Source organism: Phycomyces blakesleeanus, assembly GCF_001638985.1.
Source record: "Phycomyces blakesleeanus NRRL 1555(-) unplaced genomic scaffold PHYBLscaffold_3, whole genome shotgun sequence".
Classification (NCBI taxonomy): Eukaryota; Fungi; Mucoromycota; class Mucoromycetes; order Mucorales; family Phycomycetaceae; genus Phycomyces; species Phycomyces blakesleeanus.
Window position 1 is genome coordinate 2,108,017 of NW_017265136.1, and position 17,125 is coordinate 2,125,141.

The following is a 17,125-nucleotide window of genomic DNA, read 5'->3' on the forward strand; positions in this document are numbered from 1 at the left end:
TTACTGGATTGATAAAAAGTATGTGCTCGGTGGCGACTGGAAATCAGTACAGAAAAGCATAGACAGAGGTAATTTTTTGTTATATTCAATCAAGCACAAGTGGTTAGTTATACTAAAAAAAACAAATTTTACTGTAGATCAGAACAATCAATTGCTTTACAAATCTCACAAACTGGACATTTCGTTTGAAGCCTCTCTTCACCCGCAACAGTTCTTACCTCCTTCAAGGACAAATTACTTGCTGGGGTTTGATGAAACAGAAGATTCTGTTCAGGAAGGCGTTAATGGGTAAGAATAATAATATTACAAATAAGGGTAATAATAATAACATGGTTTTAATTTTTATTGGTTTTGGATGTTTAGAATGCATTACAAGATAGTCAAGGAAACAGAATTCCCCAAATTTATTGGCGCAATGAGATTTGTAAAGCCTTTGTCAACCCTTCCTGGACTCCACTCAATTCCTGTACGATTTGTGGCAATTCTTGATCCACCTGTCCCGGCTTCTGACCTTATTGTCCAGAAGCTGATGAAAATCACCGGATTTTCTAACGAAGGTACAAAAAAACAGCTTATATATATATGGTTGGTTGGTTGGTTGGTATAACTCATAATTTTTTTTATTTTATTTTTGGCAATAGATTCGAAAATCCAGACTACTACCACAAACCCAAGCTCTGATGCACTCTCATTAGAAGAACTACTAGTAAATATATCAACTAATAGTTTTAATTAGCTTTAGATTTACTTTGTTCGATGTTTTAATGCATGTATTGATTTGTGTAGGTTACTGACATCAAAAAGACAACAGATCAATCCAGTACAGAGCAAGAAAGTATATTCAAGACCAATGGAAAACTGAGACTGGTAAGTAGATAGATATTGTACTTATACAGATAATTGAATGTTATGTTTACGTTTGTGTTGAGTAGAGTGTGGATAGTAGTAAAGAGCAGGTCTACAAATGGGCAGGATCTCAAAAAACATCTGGAAAACTTATTGACCGGATACCTTTCAATCATCCTGTTCAATTATTTAACATCATTCAGGTAAAGATTCATATATATATATATAATATAGCTACACTTTGGATTTAATGTTTAATAATATTTTTCTGGAATAGTGCCTTCGCCAACAGCAAATGTACAATACTCTGTTTCAAAGCATATTCTATCAAACATCCCACAAATATACAGTTTTACCCACCAGCAATCAACACACATTGTCTCTTGACGAAATCCTTCAAGGTAAGTTCTTTTTATTTTATCTGTAGATTGCTATTATTGTTTGGATAATCTAATTTAATACGCTTACTACTTTAGAAGGTTCTGCAGATACTTGCTTACACATTGAAGTTACGTCTATCAACAATCCTCATACACTCCACCTCACACTGTCTCTACCACCTACTCATCCATTGTCACCACTTGTATTGATTCCATTGGCTATCAGCATTCCAATTGATACACCCACACGTCCTGTAGTCCGCTTAGACCAGCACGATCCTTTATCTGGAACTCAAACCAATCAAGCCATAGGCTGGAATACGTTTGTATTTGATGAAGACAAGATGACCCGGGTAATACAGACTGGATACAGTATTCCACTTCTTATTCGATGGCTGTGGAACCGAATTGAATCGAATCAAAACAATTTGAAGACCAAGGAAGAACTCAGTTTGAAGAGACCATGCGAAGATTCATTGTTATGGAAAGAGGAAAAGTACATGAAGATGGATATAAGCGGTTAAATCTCTCTATATTTATTCCTCTCTCTCTCTCTCTCTCCTTTTCGTTCGTTTGTTGTGTGTGTATATGTGTAGAGAGAGAGAGAGTTTGAGCTACAGAGAGAATTTCTAAATTTTGGAGGTATTTTTTTTAAAATAACAATAACAATAATATAGTATAGTGCAATGTGATATAATGTAATATAATACAATACAATAATAATATAGCGGCAGATTTTATGGCAAATACCAATATAGAATCATAATAAAAAAAAGGGAAAAATACAAGAGTAAATCCATCTCTTTTTTAATGAGACGATTTATTTTACTTCATATCAATAGATAAATAGATATACTGTTTAGTACTTATAAAACAAACCGTTTTATTTGAACTTTTTCTATTGAATAAATGCTCATGAGGCTTTCTAGTCATTATCTACACGTATTTATTTATTTATTTTAAAATTAAGTCTTGCTACTATCATCCGGCTTGGTGATTGCTTACTCATCTCTGTTAGAACAGTATTATAGGTTAAGTAAAATTAACAGTTATTCGGTTTTTTATTTATTTATTTGCACCTTAAATTACTTATTAATAAATTTAAAAAAAAACAAGCATGGAATCTACCTTGTTCAATTTGGATTTTTTGAAATGTTTCTTTTATTGGGGAGAGTTTTCTTTTTCTTTTCTTTTTTTTTTATTAGGAGAAGAAAATGACCATTTTCATATTATATTTAAGTTTGATTTCTTCTAGTGATCTTATTCTTTGTTGTTATTTTTATTCTGCTTTAAGCATAGACCATTAATCAATACAAACTATATTCATATATATATATTAAAGGTTAAGAGTTAAAGTCAATAGGGGTTGGGGGGATTTCTTGATACAAGTTTCCAAAATATTTATATATTTATTTATACTTATATTTATAGTGTTTCTTGTATATAACAAATAAATAAAATGGGGGGGAAGGGGAGAGGGTTAGAATGTGTTTGTTAAAGCGACTCGAATCTATTAATATTAATCAAAAGGCATTTATTGTCCCAATCTCCGTTTTCCTTGCTTTCATTCTAACAAAGTCTTTTTGGTTGTAAGATATCCAATATGCCCGTAAAAAACCAATTTTGAGCAATGATTCTTTGTTTTTCTGATCACGATTGACAAAATAGTACATATTAAACAACAACAATGGCTAATGTCCAATACACAATACATACTATATACGTGTGTATGTTTGTGTAATGTATGTGCTTATTGAAATTTGATTTATTGTTAAAATATATATGTATGTATGCATTTCCCCACAATTAATGAAAGTATAATAATATATGTTAAGATTAAAACTACAAAGTATATACATAAATTGTTTAGGGATTTCTGCAAGGTATTTTAATTTATTCAGCAATTCTACTTCACCTTTTCTTGGTACTTTGCCTTTAACCAATAATTACTTGTAAATCAGCAGGACAATATTTATTTATTTATTTATTTAATTTTTTGGCTCTGTGTTCTTTGACTAACTTTGATAATCTTATAACATGATCTTTAGATAATATTATTTTTTTCAGATACTGCTGATTTTAATAATAGTCAAATAAGTCTTAATGTCCCCCAGGAAGATTATATGAAACGATTCTTGTACACATAAAGAAAATCATTGGCTCTATTAAAGACTAAATACAGCATCTAAAAGAAGAAGAGAATTTAGAGTAATTGAGACGTTGTTAAAAACTGTTTTGATTGGTTATTATTTATTTATTCTGAACAGCTAATATTTTATTTATTCCTTGCAAAGTTTGCTAATGATTCCCAAAAATAGTATGTGTAGCAGGAGCAGTTGCGGCAGCAACAGTGGTAATGTTAATGGTAATAATAATGGTGGTAATGCTAGTAGTAGTGGTGATATTACGATATAATGATTGGATTTTTGGCTTCAACAGATTGCTTTGTATACATACCTGATATATACATATTTTTCTCACGAATGAAGTATCCGGCTTTACACCAAAGATGAAATAAAGAAATGCGAGGGATTTTTGTGGACATACAATCTCTTAATTTTTGTGGGGTCAATTTTATCATTATCAAAATTAGTACAAGTGTTATCTTTGAGATATATATATATATATATAAAGAAAGATCTTGGTGCTTCGATCTGGATATCCAAATATATCAATTGTGGAATTGATGAATAAAGAAAAATAATCTCTCTGTGTATGTTCTTGACTCAAATTTCCTTAAATAATAATAACAAAAATAATAAAAAGAAACCTTTTCTTTTCTATTTATCTCTGTATCCATATCTTTATATGAGCCGATGTTTTTAACGGATAAAGCTGATAACTAAAAAGAGATAGAGGTATAGATAGATAGAAGGAAAACACCCCTTTTGCTATTACTATCATTATTATTACGGTTACGGTTTCGTTATTCCTTTCTATTTTGTAGGATAAACGCCGGTGTAATAAAAACCGATTATTATAAATATAGATGAAACACAATAGATAGGGTTGGGTGAATCACCGAGGCTTTGAAAAAAAAATGAAAGAATGAATGAAAGAATGAAAGATTATAGGTAAACTCCCATTAAGGCAACTTTTTCTATTTTCGTATCATAGAGATAATAAATATCATCACCATAGTTACCATAGTCACCATAGTTACCAGCACTGTCATAGTTAATTATATCCTAAAGATGTAGAAAGATCAAGATAAGATCCCACTAAATGTTGTCATGGTTTTTTATTTTTATTTTTATTTTCATTTTTTATAATTAACTTTAAAATAAATAAATCTGTAACTGTTGTACTTGTGCTTGTACTTGTGTTTGTACTTGTGTTTGTACCAGCGCCAGTACCAGTGCCAGAATTACTATTAAATGCTTCCAAAAATCAAACACAAGAAATACGCATTTGTTTAAAAGATATAAAGTCGAAACTAGCTCACTACGGGAAAAAGAATGCGCGTCCAGGGGTGTGTTTGTGAAAGAAAGAAAAGAAACCTATTAAAATCGCCCTTTTTTTACACATACATATATCTGACCATTTTTATTTCATCTTATAAAAAAGAAGAAGAAAAATCACACACAAAAAAGACCTTTAAATGAGATATAAATATAAATAAAAGAAAAATGCCTATCCTACCTAATTTTTATTAACAAAGAAGAATACATGTGTTTTCTATTATTTCTTATAAGAGAAAGTAATATAAAATTATATACACACCAATGCACATATCTACATATAAATATAAATTTATACATGTATGCATGTATGCATGTATGTACAAGATGTCAAAAGTTATTATTGAAGATACGCGTTTACAAGCTGGTTACTCAAATCAATATTCAAATCAAGTGAACATACCGCTTGAACTTATTATACACAATTAAATTGTAATATACATACATTTACATATGCAATCATATATATGTATATTAAAGTTAAAATCTCCCACTTATTTCTAAGCAAATTTTAGCTCAATATTAGGGTTGGTGTAAACAACACAATTTTTTTTTATCTTTTTTTTTTGGTTCACACTTGAAATATATATTACACTACAGCCAAAGGCTGCTGTCTTGGCCAGGGTATGACTGCTAAAAGACGGTGATTTCCAATTCACAAAACAACACTACCCCATTAAAGCCGGGACGTCAAAAATAAAAACAAAAAATAAAAAAACAAGTCAAAAAAAAAATAGAAAGAAAGATAGAAAACCAAAGGGGCACACACATACATACTTTCTTTTTTTTTGTAAGAATTATTCTTGGTTTGAAAGTAGTCAAATCAGTCCAGTCATCATGAGAAAGCCCATTTACTCCTTGTCACGAAAACTTGGACGCATGTCCTGGAACAAATACAACTTGTTCAACATTGCCCAAAAGGAACTTCCCTACCTTACCACCAAAACTCTTTTCCAGCAGAAATGGCTTGCTAAGAGAGAAACTCGTGCTTACCACGGAGACGAAGTTACCGAACGTCAATTCAAGAGCAAATTCTTTGATGCAAAGTTGCCCACCATCAATGTCGCTTCTCAGACTGTTCCCCACGCCCCTGTAGCCGTATTGACTTTTGCCGAGTTGGAGAGACGTCTGGACTTTGTTGTTTTCCGATCCAACTTCTGTCCCTCTGTCTACGCAGCCCGTCAATTGTGCGTTCACGGCAAAGTTAAGGTTAACGGAAAAAAGGTAATGATGATTAATTCCGTGTAATTAGCAAAATTATAGCAAAATTTGCAGTTGCAGATGTAACTGTAGCTAGAATAATATATTCTACAATGGGACCAATCCACTAATGAATTTATAAAAAAATGTAAAACACAAAAAATGTATTTGTATATTCATGTATACCCATACGCATACAACACAAACAACACAACATCATACACACACACACACACGCACACGCACACGCATACGCATACGCATACGCACATACACATCATACAAAAAAGTTGGCTTTCCCTTCGCATAAGCTCAAGGACGGCGATGTGATTACTGTCGACCCTCACGCTATTCAGATGCTCAAGGGTGAAAAGGGAACCGAATTGAACTTTGAACCCAAGCCCTTTTCTCAGCCATTCTTGTTTGTACCTGAATATCTCGAGGTCAACTACAACACCTGTCAGACAGTCTTTTTACGGTCACCAATTTCCCGCCCCGGTCGCTCCGAAATTCCTTCGCCATTCCCCCCAGAGATGCACTCCTTGGCATACGAGTACTATGCTAGAAACAAGTAAAATTCCAACAAAAGCAGACGCAAACGCTAACGTAAACGCACATGCATACGCAAATATACACAAATACACATATACGTATACGTATATGCATACGAACACGCACACGCACACGCATACAAAAGCAGAAGAAAAAGAAGACACTTATTATAAAAAGAAAAAGAAAGAAAGAAAGAAAAAAATGTATAAAGAAATATCAACCAAACAAGCAAGAGAAAAGAGAGAATGATGGAAAATGTCACTGTCACTGTCACCAGAATATACAATTCACACATTTTACACACAAACGAAGAACTATGAAACTTAGTGAATGAATGAGTGAGTTAATGAAGGAATGAGTGAATGAGTGAGCAAATGAATGAATTAGTGAATTAATGAGTGAGTGAGTGAGTGAGTGAATGAATGAGTGAATGTGAATTAGTGAGTGAATGAATGAATGAATGAATGAATGAATGAATGAATGAATGAATGAATGAATGAGTGAGTGAACGAATTATTAGTAAGATAATTTTTTCTTCTATAGAATATACACTATGTTTTTATTTATTTATTTTTGTTTCAAAAAAGAAACAGCGTATTGTATTGTAATGTGTGTGGTCTGTTTAGTGGTTTGTGACACGGTCTACAAGACCACGAGTTGAGGAAAAGACAAGATTGATAATGATGGTGATGGTGATGTCGATGGCATTGGTGTACAATACCAGACATCTAAAGATAATATTATTATTATTATTATTATTATTTTGGGGGGAATAGGATAATCGATGAGACATATTTGTATGTACCGATTGAATGTATATAAGAATATTAATTCTTTCTTCTTGGATTGTATTTCCTTGAACTTCTTAAACTGACAGAATCTGTACCAGAAATGGTAGTAGACCCGAGACGGAAAATCAGATGACCTTGTCTACACACTCGATTCTGATGTGATTGGAGCATCGATACTACTTGTAACTCTCTTTATATGTATATATAGCTTTTATTACTATTACTATTACCATTACTATTAATTCTATTGTTTTGATTAGAAATCTAGAAATGTTCCAGAAAGGTCGATTATATATACATACATACATTATTATTCTTCTTTCTCTTTGGCCCAAAATATCTAATGAATCTTACTATACTGTACTGTACTGTACTGTATTGTACTGGTATTGTCATTTTTGCATGTTTACCTTTATTTTTAGTGTTAATGTTAATGTTAATGGTAGAATTATCATTAATGATATTTTAACTGTCAAAAAATATCAATGTATTGTTATTATAAAAAAGATCGCGCGCTTTGTAAATTACTAAAAGAGAAGAGAGAAAGGAAAGCATATTCTACATAGTACTTCAAGCATCACTATCACTATAATTATAACCATCATCATCCATAATCGTCGTTATCCTTAATAACAATGATAATTTAAAACACGTTTTTTTTGCTATTTTCTTAGAGATCTGAGCTGGTCCGTACTACACTTGTGATGTAGCGTGGTTCTTCCGCCAAAGCGCTTCATTTCAGAGCGCGTACAATACGGCAACTAATAGATTATGATATATTATTATATATTTAATAAAAAAAAAAATAACAGCGAAATCCTTCAATTGTATTCTGTTCACGGGCATAAAATATTAGATTCCAAAAGAAGCGCTCAAGCCGTTTGGCTATAATTATATTCATTCATTCATTCCTATACCCAATTAAATATATATATATAATGAAGCTGTCAGTAAGATAGTAGTAACAATAATTTTTATAATGATCATCTTACTGTAGTCCATCTTTTTTTTAAAAGAAAAAAATCTATAAAATATGAAAAGGCAGTTGATAATTATGTAGTCTAAAGGAATAAAGTGTAAATAGGACTAGTATTACATTCTTTACTGTTTGTTTGTTTTTTTTTTTGCTATGTGTGTTAATGTGCGCGCACGTAGAATATTTTATTCTTTTATATAATTATATGGATTTCAAACATGTTAATTAGTTCTAGAAATGCTTTTAGCTATTGTTGTAATTGAATTAATTAGTGTGTAAAAATAAAAGTAAAAATAATATATATATCAAACTGGCTCTCTTAACCACCTCTTTTGAGCGCTCATAAATAAGAATCAAAACTACCCAATGATGAAGAACTAATGACCGTTGCGGCCATAAATTCAAGGATCTTGTATAACGTGTGTCTGCGTTTGCGTTTGTGTTCGAGTTCGAGTTTGTGTTTGTGTTCGTGTTTGTGTTCGTGTTTGTGGTAGAGGTCGTGTATGGTTTAGGAGAAGTGGGCGGCGAAGGTGAATGAATCAAGTCAATGAATGAATGAGTGTTATTTTTTTGGGGGGAGACAAGAGGAGAAGAGAAGAGTGCCGAAAGAAAAGGTGTGGGGATACACGGCTAAATAGCTTCGTGTCAGAATGACTTGTACAGGATTGTGAAACTGCGTCACACACCTTTATATATAAATATATATACAAAGTGCGTGTGTGTGTGTGTGTGTGTGTGTGTGGTTGTGTACGACAAGGTTCGTTGGTGTGACCGAATCTACACAGTGATCGCTGGGTTGAAGGATAAAATGATACTAATTTTATATATATATATATATCTATATCTGTGTGTGTATTATTATATCTGTAGGTTGTTCCAAGGAGCTTTGTACACCGGATCTATATATCTCTAATAGCTCTTTATTTTGATTTTTTTTGCTAGTGTCTTTTTCTTCTTAATATAATAATATCTTATAATACACCCACACACGTTTCTCTTCATTAGAAACGTTTATATAAATTATGTATGGCGCCAAGCCATTCAAAGACAAATCCAATGAACATTACATGTATAAATACAAATACAAATATAAATATAATTATTTAAGTAACAAGAATTGAAACATTTTATTACTATTATTATTAAAAAGAATATAAGATAAAAAAAAATAACTAGAACTAAGTGTAGATACTAAGAATAAATATCAATTATAATAATAACAGCAGTAATGAGAATGGGAATGATAATAACGAGGGCTAAAGAACTGATAATAAGATGTCCAGCAAGTCTGTATAAAGGATTTGCCCTCTCCTTTATCTTTTCTCATATTTTTTGTATGCGCGTGTGTGTGTGTGTTGGGTTTGGGTTAATTGGTTTTGAACGCTTTTGACTCTTACGCTACCTTGATGTAACAAGGGGATTGCTATTACTATTACTGTCACTGTTATTATATTCATCTTGTCTGAAATCAACAATTTCTTCTTCTTCTTCTTCTTCTCTTCCTGCTGATACTGCTACTGCTGCTGCTGCTCCATATTGGTTATCGGATTTGTTACTATTGAAACTAAAATGTTCGGAATATCGAGAATCGTAGTCACTAGAGTAACTCAGTTTACGCTGGTGATGATAATAGTAAAAGTCGCGTCTGTATGCGTAGAGGACAAAGTGCTGATACAGGAATACAAGGTCAAACAAGATAATGACGATGGCCAGGGTGCTACAACAACAGCAATAATAATAATAATAATAATGGTCAATATATATATATATATAAATATATAAAAGTAAAATGTAGTAAAATTGCTTAATTTGTTTAAAAAAAGTGTTCTGGTTGGTTTACTCACCACTTGGCAGGATGCTGGTACATGTAAAATATGGAAGGAGATACAACAAAATTTTGTATTTGGAGTTTGAGTGCACAGACCCCAAACGTTACACTGTCAAACACATACATACATACATACATACACACATACACACATACACACACAGAGAGAGATACAATATGTATGTATGTATAAATATATATATATATATATATATATATATATATCTCTGCTTACCATTATAATATCTGATGGCTGGCTTGTACTGTCAAGAATAGATTGAAGACCGAGCAAGAGTCCGCTCAAGAGGTCCTATAAACAGACAAAGAAAGAGTATGTACATGTAAGACATAAATAGAAGAAAAAAATGCTAATACTAATCAATATTATAAATGAATACAAGAGAATTGTACAAAACGAGCCTCATGGAGGATATAGTGTAACCTTGATTTGTTTTAGTTTTTATAAAAAGCAGCAAAGGGTGTATACATATATATTCATATATCCATATAGATATAATACATATATATATATAGCTGATATACTTTACCAGTATGATTGATTGAATACTCCAACCGATGGTAGATTTACGCTTGGAATTGACTTTGACCTACAGCCAGGTAAGTGAATAAAGGAGTGAGCGAGAATATTACCGTTATTTACTTACTAGTGGTAAGTATTTGATCATGGCTGCAAAGTAACCGACTCCGTCAAAGTAGTACACTACATCAGCCCAGGTGGTGTTACCATACCGCACCGAAAGAACTATGAGAACCGCGCCCATCAAGATTGCCCAGATGACGGCAGCGGATGCAGAAGAGAGTTTTTGTTTGACACTTTTCTAATTAATTTAACAATCGTATAACACATATGGATCAAATATTAGTATTAATGTCAACATTAACCTCCATGTTAAATAAGAATCATACACCTATACACCTATACACCTATAGATATATAGAGCTATAGAGCTATAGACAAACAAGCAAATGATTATAATCAGAGATCAATTGCTTTTGTTTGATTGATTGTTTCATATGTTTATGTGCTGATAAGTGTAAGTATAGGTGTATAGGTGCGTAGATGATAGTATTGATGACTTGCTTCATAAATAGTGGTTTGGAATAATAGAAAGGCCGATAGACAGAATGCATGAATAGCAAGAATGGCTTCGCTTGGGTGAATGTATTCATTTAGAGATCCATATTTTTGTAGGTCTAGATCACATAATATATTTTAGAGACAAGTCCATCAAGTGAAATTAGACTTCGCCACACGACAATAATGTAAACTAATAAAGCGGTCCGCAATAATTAAAATCTCGGATTTCTTACATTCATTTCTGGTAGATTCACACGTCGTGAATATGATTGCAAATGCCTAAAATGAATAAATGAATAAAGGAAATTTATTATTTTTGATTGTGATTATGTATCTTTTTCGTTTATTTGAATATCTGCTTACTGAATAGAATCCACAGGCAATAATATTTAGGTATAGATAGTCAATCGAGAGTCCTCTTACGCTAGATAACGGAAAAGTATTTTGATTAGTATACAGATGAAATTTGATAGACAAATAGACAGATCTGTATTGAATAATCGAACCTTGAATTTCTTTTGTTGAGCAATATTTGAGGGTATAGGTGTATTGAAGAAATAACAAGAGATGCCTATAGAGAATGATTCGAAATGAATTAGAATTAGAATTAGAATTAGAATTAGATGTTGAATGACCTGAGCATTTATTTATTTTATTTTTTGTACCCTTGATACTATTGCTGACAAGCCTAGTATAGTCGAGGATTCCGTTTCGAATGACGACATTGAAAATGAGTGAAAGACAGAGACAAGAAGAATATAATACAATTGAAATAAAATAAATCAAAAAAGAACAAAGAAAAGTGTTTATGATTTTGTACAAAATATTGTGATTTTTTTTTTAAAAAAAAATTGTGTGCACTAGTTTAGTGTGGTAATGTGAGGGTGGTGTGTGGTAAGTATGTGCGCTGTGCATGTGTGAGCGGTTGTGACTATGTTTTTGTCTATTTTATCATTAATTATCATGATCTTCGATCTTTTTATACTTCTAACATGTTTCAACAACCAGGGCGTGGATAGGCAAATGTATGTGATTGGGTAAAGACAAGCAATAATAACAGCAGTAACAGCAGAAGAAATATTAAGACATTTTTTATATTAAAAGAAGAAAAGAAGGGAGGAAAGAATGGCATCCGATTTTTTGTATTGTTTGATAAAAAAAAGATGTATAAAATTTATCCAATTATCCAATTATTTACTCATTAGAGCGTATAGATATACATACATACAAAAATATACTTATTTACTTGCACAAATTGGTTAAAGATATAAACTGAAAACCACGTTATTTCTCTATCGATACACAAAGTATCTCTATATGGAACATTCACCTAATATATAAAAAGTGTTGTGATGTAGTGTGTGTAGTGAAGTAATGAAGTAATGAAATATCGGTTGATACAAATCTTTAAGAATAATATATATTTATTTATATATCCACGTGGTAAGGTAGATGTAAAGTACATAAAAGAAAGAAAAGAAATAGATAGCTAGGACGATTCCTATTGGATAGTTTAATAATAAATATTTACATATTTGTATTTCTGCAAAACAGAATTTGTATTTAGCTGTAAGAAAATTACAAAAAAAAAAGATAAACAGGAAAGTAGGAACAAAGAAAAGATACAACTTTTGCAAAATTTATATAAAATGTAGGTTGTGTATGTATGTATGTGGTGTGTGTGGTGTGCGTGGTGTGTGTGGTGCGTGTAGTACTACTTACTATATATAGATGACCAGGGCGTGGTATATGTGTAGAATGTTTATGCCATGTGGTTCCCGGCACTTGTCAATGTTCATAGGACTTTGATGGAAATAAAAAATAAGGGTGTCAGGTGACTTGAGGACCTATTTGGAATTGACAATAAGTAAATAAATAAATAGATTATATTATATATTATTAAGAATGTCAAGTTTGAAACAAAATATATTATTATAATTATAATTATAATTATAATTATAATTTATTTAATTTTTTTTTGGGGGGTGTCAAAAAAATAAAAATATTATAAAAATATTTTGTGTGTGTAGATGGGCGTCGATCTTGTGTGCCTTGATTGTTAGAATACAGCAGAATAAAATAAAATATTTTATATACAAAAATTTATTATTTATTATATTTGAAGGTATCTTTGTTAAACAAAGCCCATTGATTGGAATTAACCCAATTGGCCCATCATTTTTTGTATATTTTACTTTGTACAAACCATCTAATGGTTCAATACCCCACATTTTTTTTTGTCTTTTTGCTTTGTGACCGAACCAACCGGTTCAGATCATTCTCCCTTCCTCTCTCCCTCTTTGTGTCTATTATTTAAACATTTATTTTTATATATAAATATCCAAACTCTTTTTCCCCCCTCTTTTTTCTCTCTTCTTCTTCTTCCTCTTCCCTTTCTTTCACATACAGCCCCCAAACTTTCAAACTCTAAAAAAATAAAAAAAAGCCACAACTACAATAATTATATAAAATATACATACATATCTATTATTATTTTTAAAGAAAAAGAAAAAGAAAGTATGACCAAGATCAACCATAGAAAGAAACGCCCAGAGACTCCTAAACCTACCTCTCAGCGTGTCAAGGTGACTCTTGCATGTACCGTCTGTCGCAAGAAGAAAGTCAAGTGTAACGGTGCGCAACCAACCTGCTCTCGCTGTCATTCAATGAAGATACCATGCCAATATTCAGACCCACCTCGAAAACGTGGTCCTCCAAAGGGCAAGGTTGAAGTCATCGAAAGTCGCGCCCACCGTATTGAATCTCTTTTCCAAAAACCATTACAAAGTAAACATCCTCAATAGTCTTTATATTCCTTACTTGTGTATATGCACACTAGGCACACTATGCATATTATGAAAAATGAAAGAAAGAAATAATAATAATCAATTATTAAAATAATTCAATTTTAATGTTTTAATTTTTTTTTTTTAATTTCAAAATCAAAATCAAAATCCATATATATATATATATATTTGTATATTATTTCTATTTTAGATTGGCAAAATACTCTAGATCCTCAAGTTTGCTCTTCTCCAAACCCCCTCTTAAGTTTGATCGGAAACACCGTAGATTGTCTTGAGACCCAAACCAAGGATATCACTAGAAAGACGGCTGTACGTTGCAGAATACAAAATTCATTCATTTGTATTATAGAATTAAGATATATATATTTTTTGCATGGTTACTGATAAGATCCATTCTACAATGACTACTTTCTAGGGCAGCCATGGCATTCACCTCCACCAGACCATCTCAAAAACCAACAATTCGACCCAGTGGGCCCAGGACTATTTTAGCCATTTTAACCTATTCTTTCCCATTTTATCCCGCCCTCATTTCATGCACCAGCTCACCCATTCCCCACACTCCCTTGATCCTCTTCTCAAAAAAGCCGTCGATGTATTCGGCCTTTATTATGCAGAGCCCCAGAACTTCCAGTCCTCTCTTGACGCATTTGAGGAATGTAAACTCTTATTGAATGTCAAAAGAGACTCTCTCTCGACTATCCAAGTAAGTCATTCATCTCATTAAACGACCTGTACTCATTTTCATAATCTGATTCTTACAGGGACTATTATTGATGTGCTGGTACGCTTACCTCACAGGCCACCACCAGACATCTACAAACCTACGCCGTCAATTGATGTCTCTAGTCAAAGAGCTCGAATTGTATCACGACCCAGACCCTTGTGTCGGCCTACTGGAGTCTGAGATGCTTCGTCGGGCCTTTTGGGTCGCATTTGTGACAGACCAATGGATGGCTGGGAACACAGGCCAACAACGCTGGTTGAGACCTCATCTGGACGTCTGGGACTGCCAGTGGCCTCAATTTGAAGATGAACAGCTGTTTGGTCTCACAAACGAAGAAATTGCTTATTCCGCCAATCAAAACCTCAATCACAATCACAATCACAATCACAATCATCTATCACCACAAATTCAATTTCAAAAACACCAACACCAACATCAGCAGAGTCAATTCAATACACCTAATGCTATTCAGGTCACTTGCTTTGCAGAAATGATTCGCCTCTGTCTTATTCTCGGGATGAATGAAGGCCGCCATGGCTCAACTGCCTCAGTGTGTCAGCAATCCCATGACCGTCTCGTAAACTGGTATCTCAATCTGCCCTCTTACCTTAATTACAACCAGCCCCAGCACTCTGCCCTGTCCTTTGCCAGTGCTCGGTTCTATCGTATGGCTTATTACGCTGCCCAGATAATCGTCCACAACCGCCCCTTTGAATCGATACCACAACAATCCTCATCGTCTTGCTCGGTCGAGAACGCTGGCATGGTAGAAAGTACAAAGATGAGCAAGACCATCTGCACAAATGCCGCCACAACCTTGATTGAAATGGCCGACCAGATGCTACACTCCAATAACAGACGCCATGTGCTGACTTGCTATATGCCTTTCTTAACCCTGGCTGGGTCTATTCGGCTAGACCTGAGCTTGGACAGCATGTGTTACTCTAATGAAATTGAGCAGACAATCAACGTCCTAAAGGCAGTTAACCCTACTCCATTATCACTAGTCTCTAGTCACGGTGTACTGAACAACTTCTTTATGGCTACTTCTCCTTTTGTGGCTAGCTCTGCTCAGCACCAGCAGGAATATACTCACCACCATGAGCAGCAACACAATATAGAACATCAATCTGATTATCAAGGCTATCCACAACCACAACCTCATCAACAGCAACAGCAACAGCAACAGCAACAGCAACATAATCATCATCAGAATCAAAATAATCTTGGGTGTTTTCCACCACCTGATCCAACTTTTATGCCAACCCCATCACTGCAGGCGGTCGATATCAATAGTCTCTTGAATGATTCATTCACTGACCTATTCCACCCATGCCACCAAGACCTTCTTCTTAAGGATCCTGTCGATATTTCTCCTTGGTTACACTCTGGTCAATTTGACTGTTCCTCCATTTCTTCATCGAGTTCATCTTCAGACTCTCAATCTCCATTGGTTTCTTCGTTTGGATTCCCCCACACACTTTCATCCCCGGCACCTTCCTTGTCCCCACTTCAGTCACCAACGCCATTTTCCCTCCATTCTTCGATGTTTGGCTTTTCAGCTCTCGACCTTTCCGTTTTTGTACCCAATTGAAGGACCTTTTTTCTTTCTTTCTATTTCTTTCTTATATACATACAATTCTACATACACAACCTTACATGTTCATACAAAACCTATACACACCTACACCTACACCTACACCTACAAATACACCTACACATACATTTACACAAAACACTTATGCCCTCATTTTTATTTTATTTTATTTTATTTTATTATATGTTTATGCTATATACTGATTTCTCTATATATTCATGCCTTGTTCTTCCCTTTTTTGTAAAACCCAATTCCCACAATGCCATTTCTATATTGATAATTTCTTTACTAATTTTCTTTTTATTTTCTGTCTATATACACACACACATACATACATATACATATACATATACATATATACATACATATATACATACATATATACATACATATATACATACATATATACATATATATTTATATATATATTATACATATTATTATCATTATTATACACTGAGTGATACTTGAAAAAAAAAACAAAAAAAAACCACCAAAAAACCAAAAAATAATAATAATTGTAAAACAAAAAAAAAAAGATACGTTTCACACAAACACACAATAAAAAAGCACAATTTTTTTTATTTATTTATATATAAAGAATGTATATTGAGTACAAATACAAGCTTAATGCTATCCAATCATGTTATTTGAGGGTAGCAAGGCTTTGTGTATATATTATATTAGGCATCAATAACCAAAGTGCGTATCCTTATTTTATTGATTGAACGCTTGAAATTAACTGCCCAGGAAAATTCCTCAGGAACTGCGCTTTTATTATTATTAAATCATTAAATTCTATTAGTACTTTTCTTCTTCTCTCAGCTTTAGACTACTTTGGAAAGTTTGGTACAATAACAG

General features: G+C 32.9%; 4 protein-coding genes across 4 annotated transcripts; 3 read left to right on the top strand and 1 right to left on the bottom strand.

Annotated features, from left to right (window-relative positions):
* Positions 1-382: 382 nt before the first annotated feature.
* On the top strand, positions 383-1,990 carry PHYBLDRAFT_157649 (hypothetical protein). The gene is made up of 6 exons (XM_018433658.1): positions 383-557; positions 642-706; positions 787-867; positions 933-1,049; positions 1,124-1,247; positions 1,323-1,990. Exons 1-6 carry the CDS (start codon positions 416-418, stop codon positions 1,748-1,750), a joined length of 957 nt encoding a protein of 318 aa, XP_018296820.1. The 5' UTR covers positions 383-415; the 3' UTR covers positions 1,751-1,990.
* A 3,509-nt stretch (positions 1,991-5,499) lies between these two features.
* Positions 5,500-6,564, top strand: PHYBLDRAFT_185349 (hypothetical protein). Its single transcript, XM_018439062.1, has 2 exons — positions 5,500-5,911; positions 6,178-6,564. The coding sequence occupies exons 1-2, from the start codon at positions 5,525-5,527 to the stop codon at positions 6,460-6,462; spliced, it is 672 nt and encodes a 223-aa protein (XP_018296821.1). The 5' UTR covers positions 5,500-5,524; the 3' UTR covers positions 6,463-6,564.
* A 497-nt stretch (positions 6,565-7,061) lies between these two features.
* On the bottom strand, positions 7,062-10,943 carry PHYBLDRAFT_140839 (hypothetical protein; the record flags this gene model as incomplete). Its single annotated transcript, XM_018430465.1, has 7 exons — positions 7,062-7,167; positions 9,609-9,923; positions 10,051-10,064; positions 10,270-10,344; positions 10,583-10,642; positions 10,700-10,873; positions 10,938-10,943. The coding sequence occupies 7 exons, from the start codon at positions 10,941-10,943 to the stop codon at positions 7,062-7,064; spliced, it is 750 nt and encodes a 249-aa protein (XP_018296822.1).
* Positions 10,944-13,727: 2,784 nt separating this feature from the next.
* PHYBLDRAFT_95506 (Zn(2)-C6 fungal-specific transcription factor) lies at positions 13,728-13,904 on the top strand (the record flags this gene model as incomplete). The annotated part of the gene is made up of 1 exon (XM_018443910.1): positions 13,728-13,904. A coding segment is annotated over one exon (177 nt), but the record flags the coding sequence as incomplete, so codon positions are not given.
* Between the last annotated feature and the right edge of the window lie 3,221 nt (positions 13,905-17,125).

Excerpts from the sequence above, each read along its gene's own strand:
- PHYBLDRAFT_157649 (XM_018433658.1), top strand. The coding sequence starts at position 416 with ATGAGATTTGTAAAGCCTTTGTCAACCCTTCCTGGACTCCACTCAATT. Across the intron at positions 707-786 it reads TCTCATTAGAAGAACTACTA|GTTACTGACATCAAAAAGAC; the intron begins GTAAATATATCA and ends TGATTTGTGTAG. Across the intron at positions 868-932 it reads CCAATGGAAAACTGAGACTG|AGTGTGGATAGTAGTAAAGA; the intron begins GTAAGTAGATAG and ends TGTGTTGAGTAG.
- PHYBLDRAFT_185349 (XM_018439062.1), top strand. The coding sequence starts at position 5,525 with ATGAGAAAGCCCATTTACTCCTTGTCACGAAAACTTGGACGCATGTCC. Across the intron at positions 5,912-6,177 it reads TTAAGGTTAACGGAAAAAAG|TTGGCTTTCCCTTCGCATAA; the intron begins GTAATGATGATT and ends CATACAAAAAAG.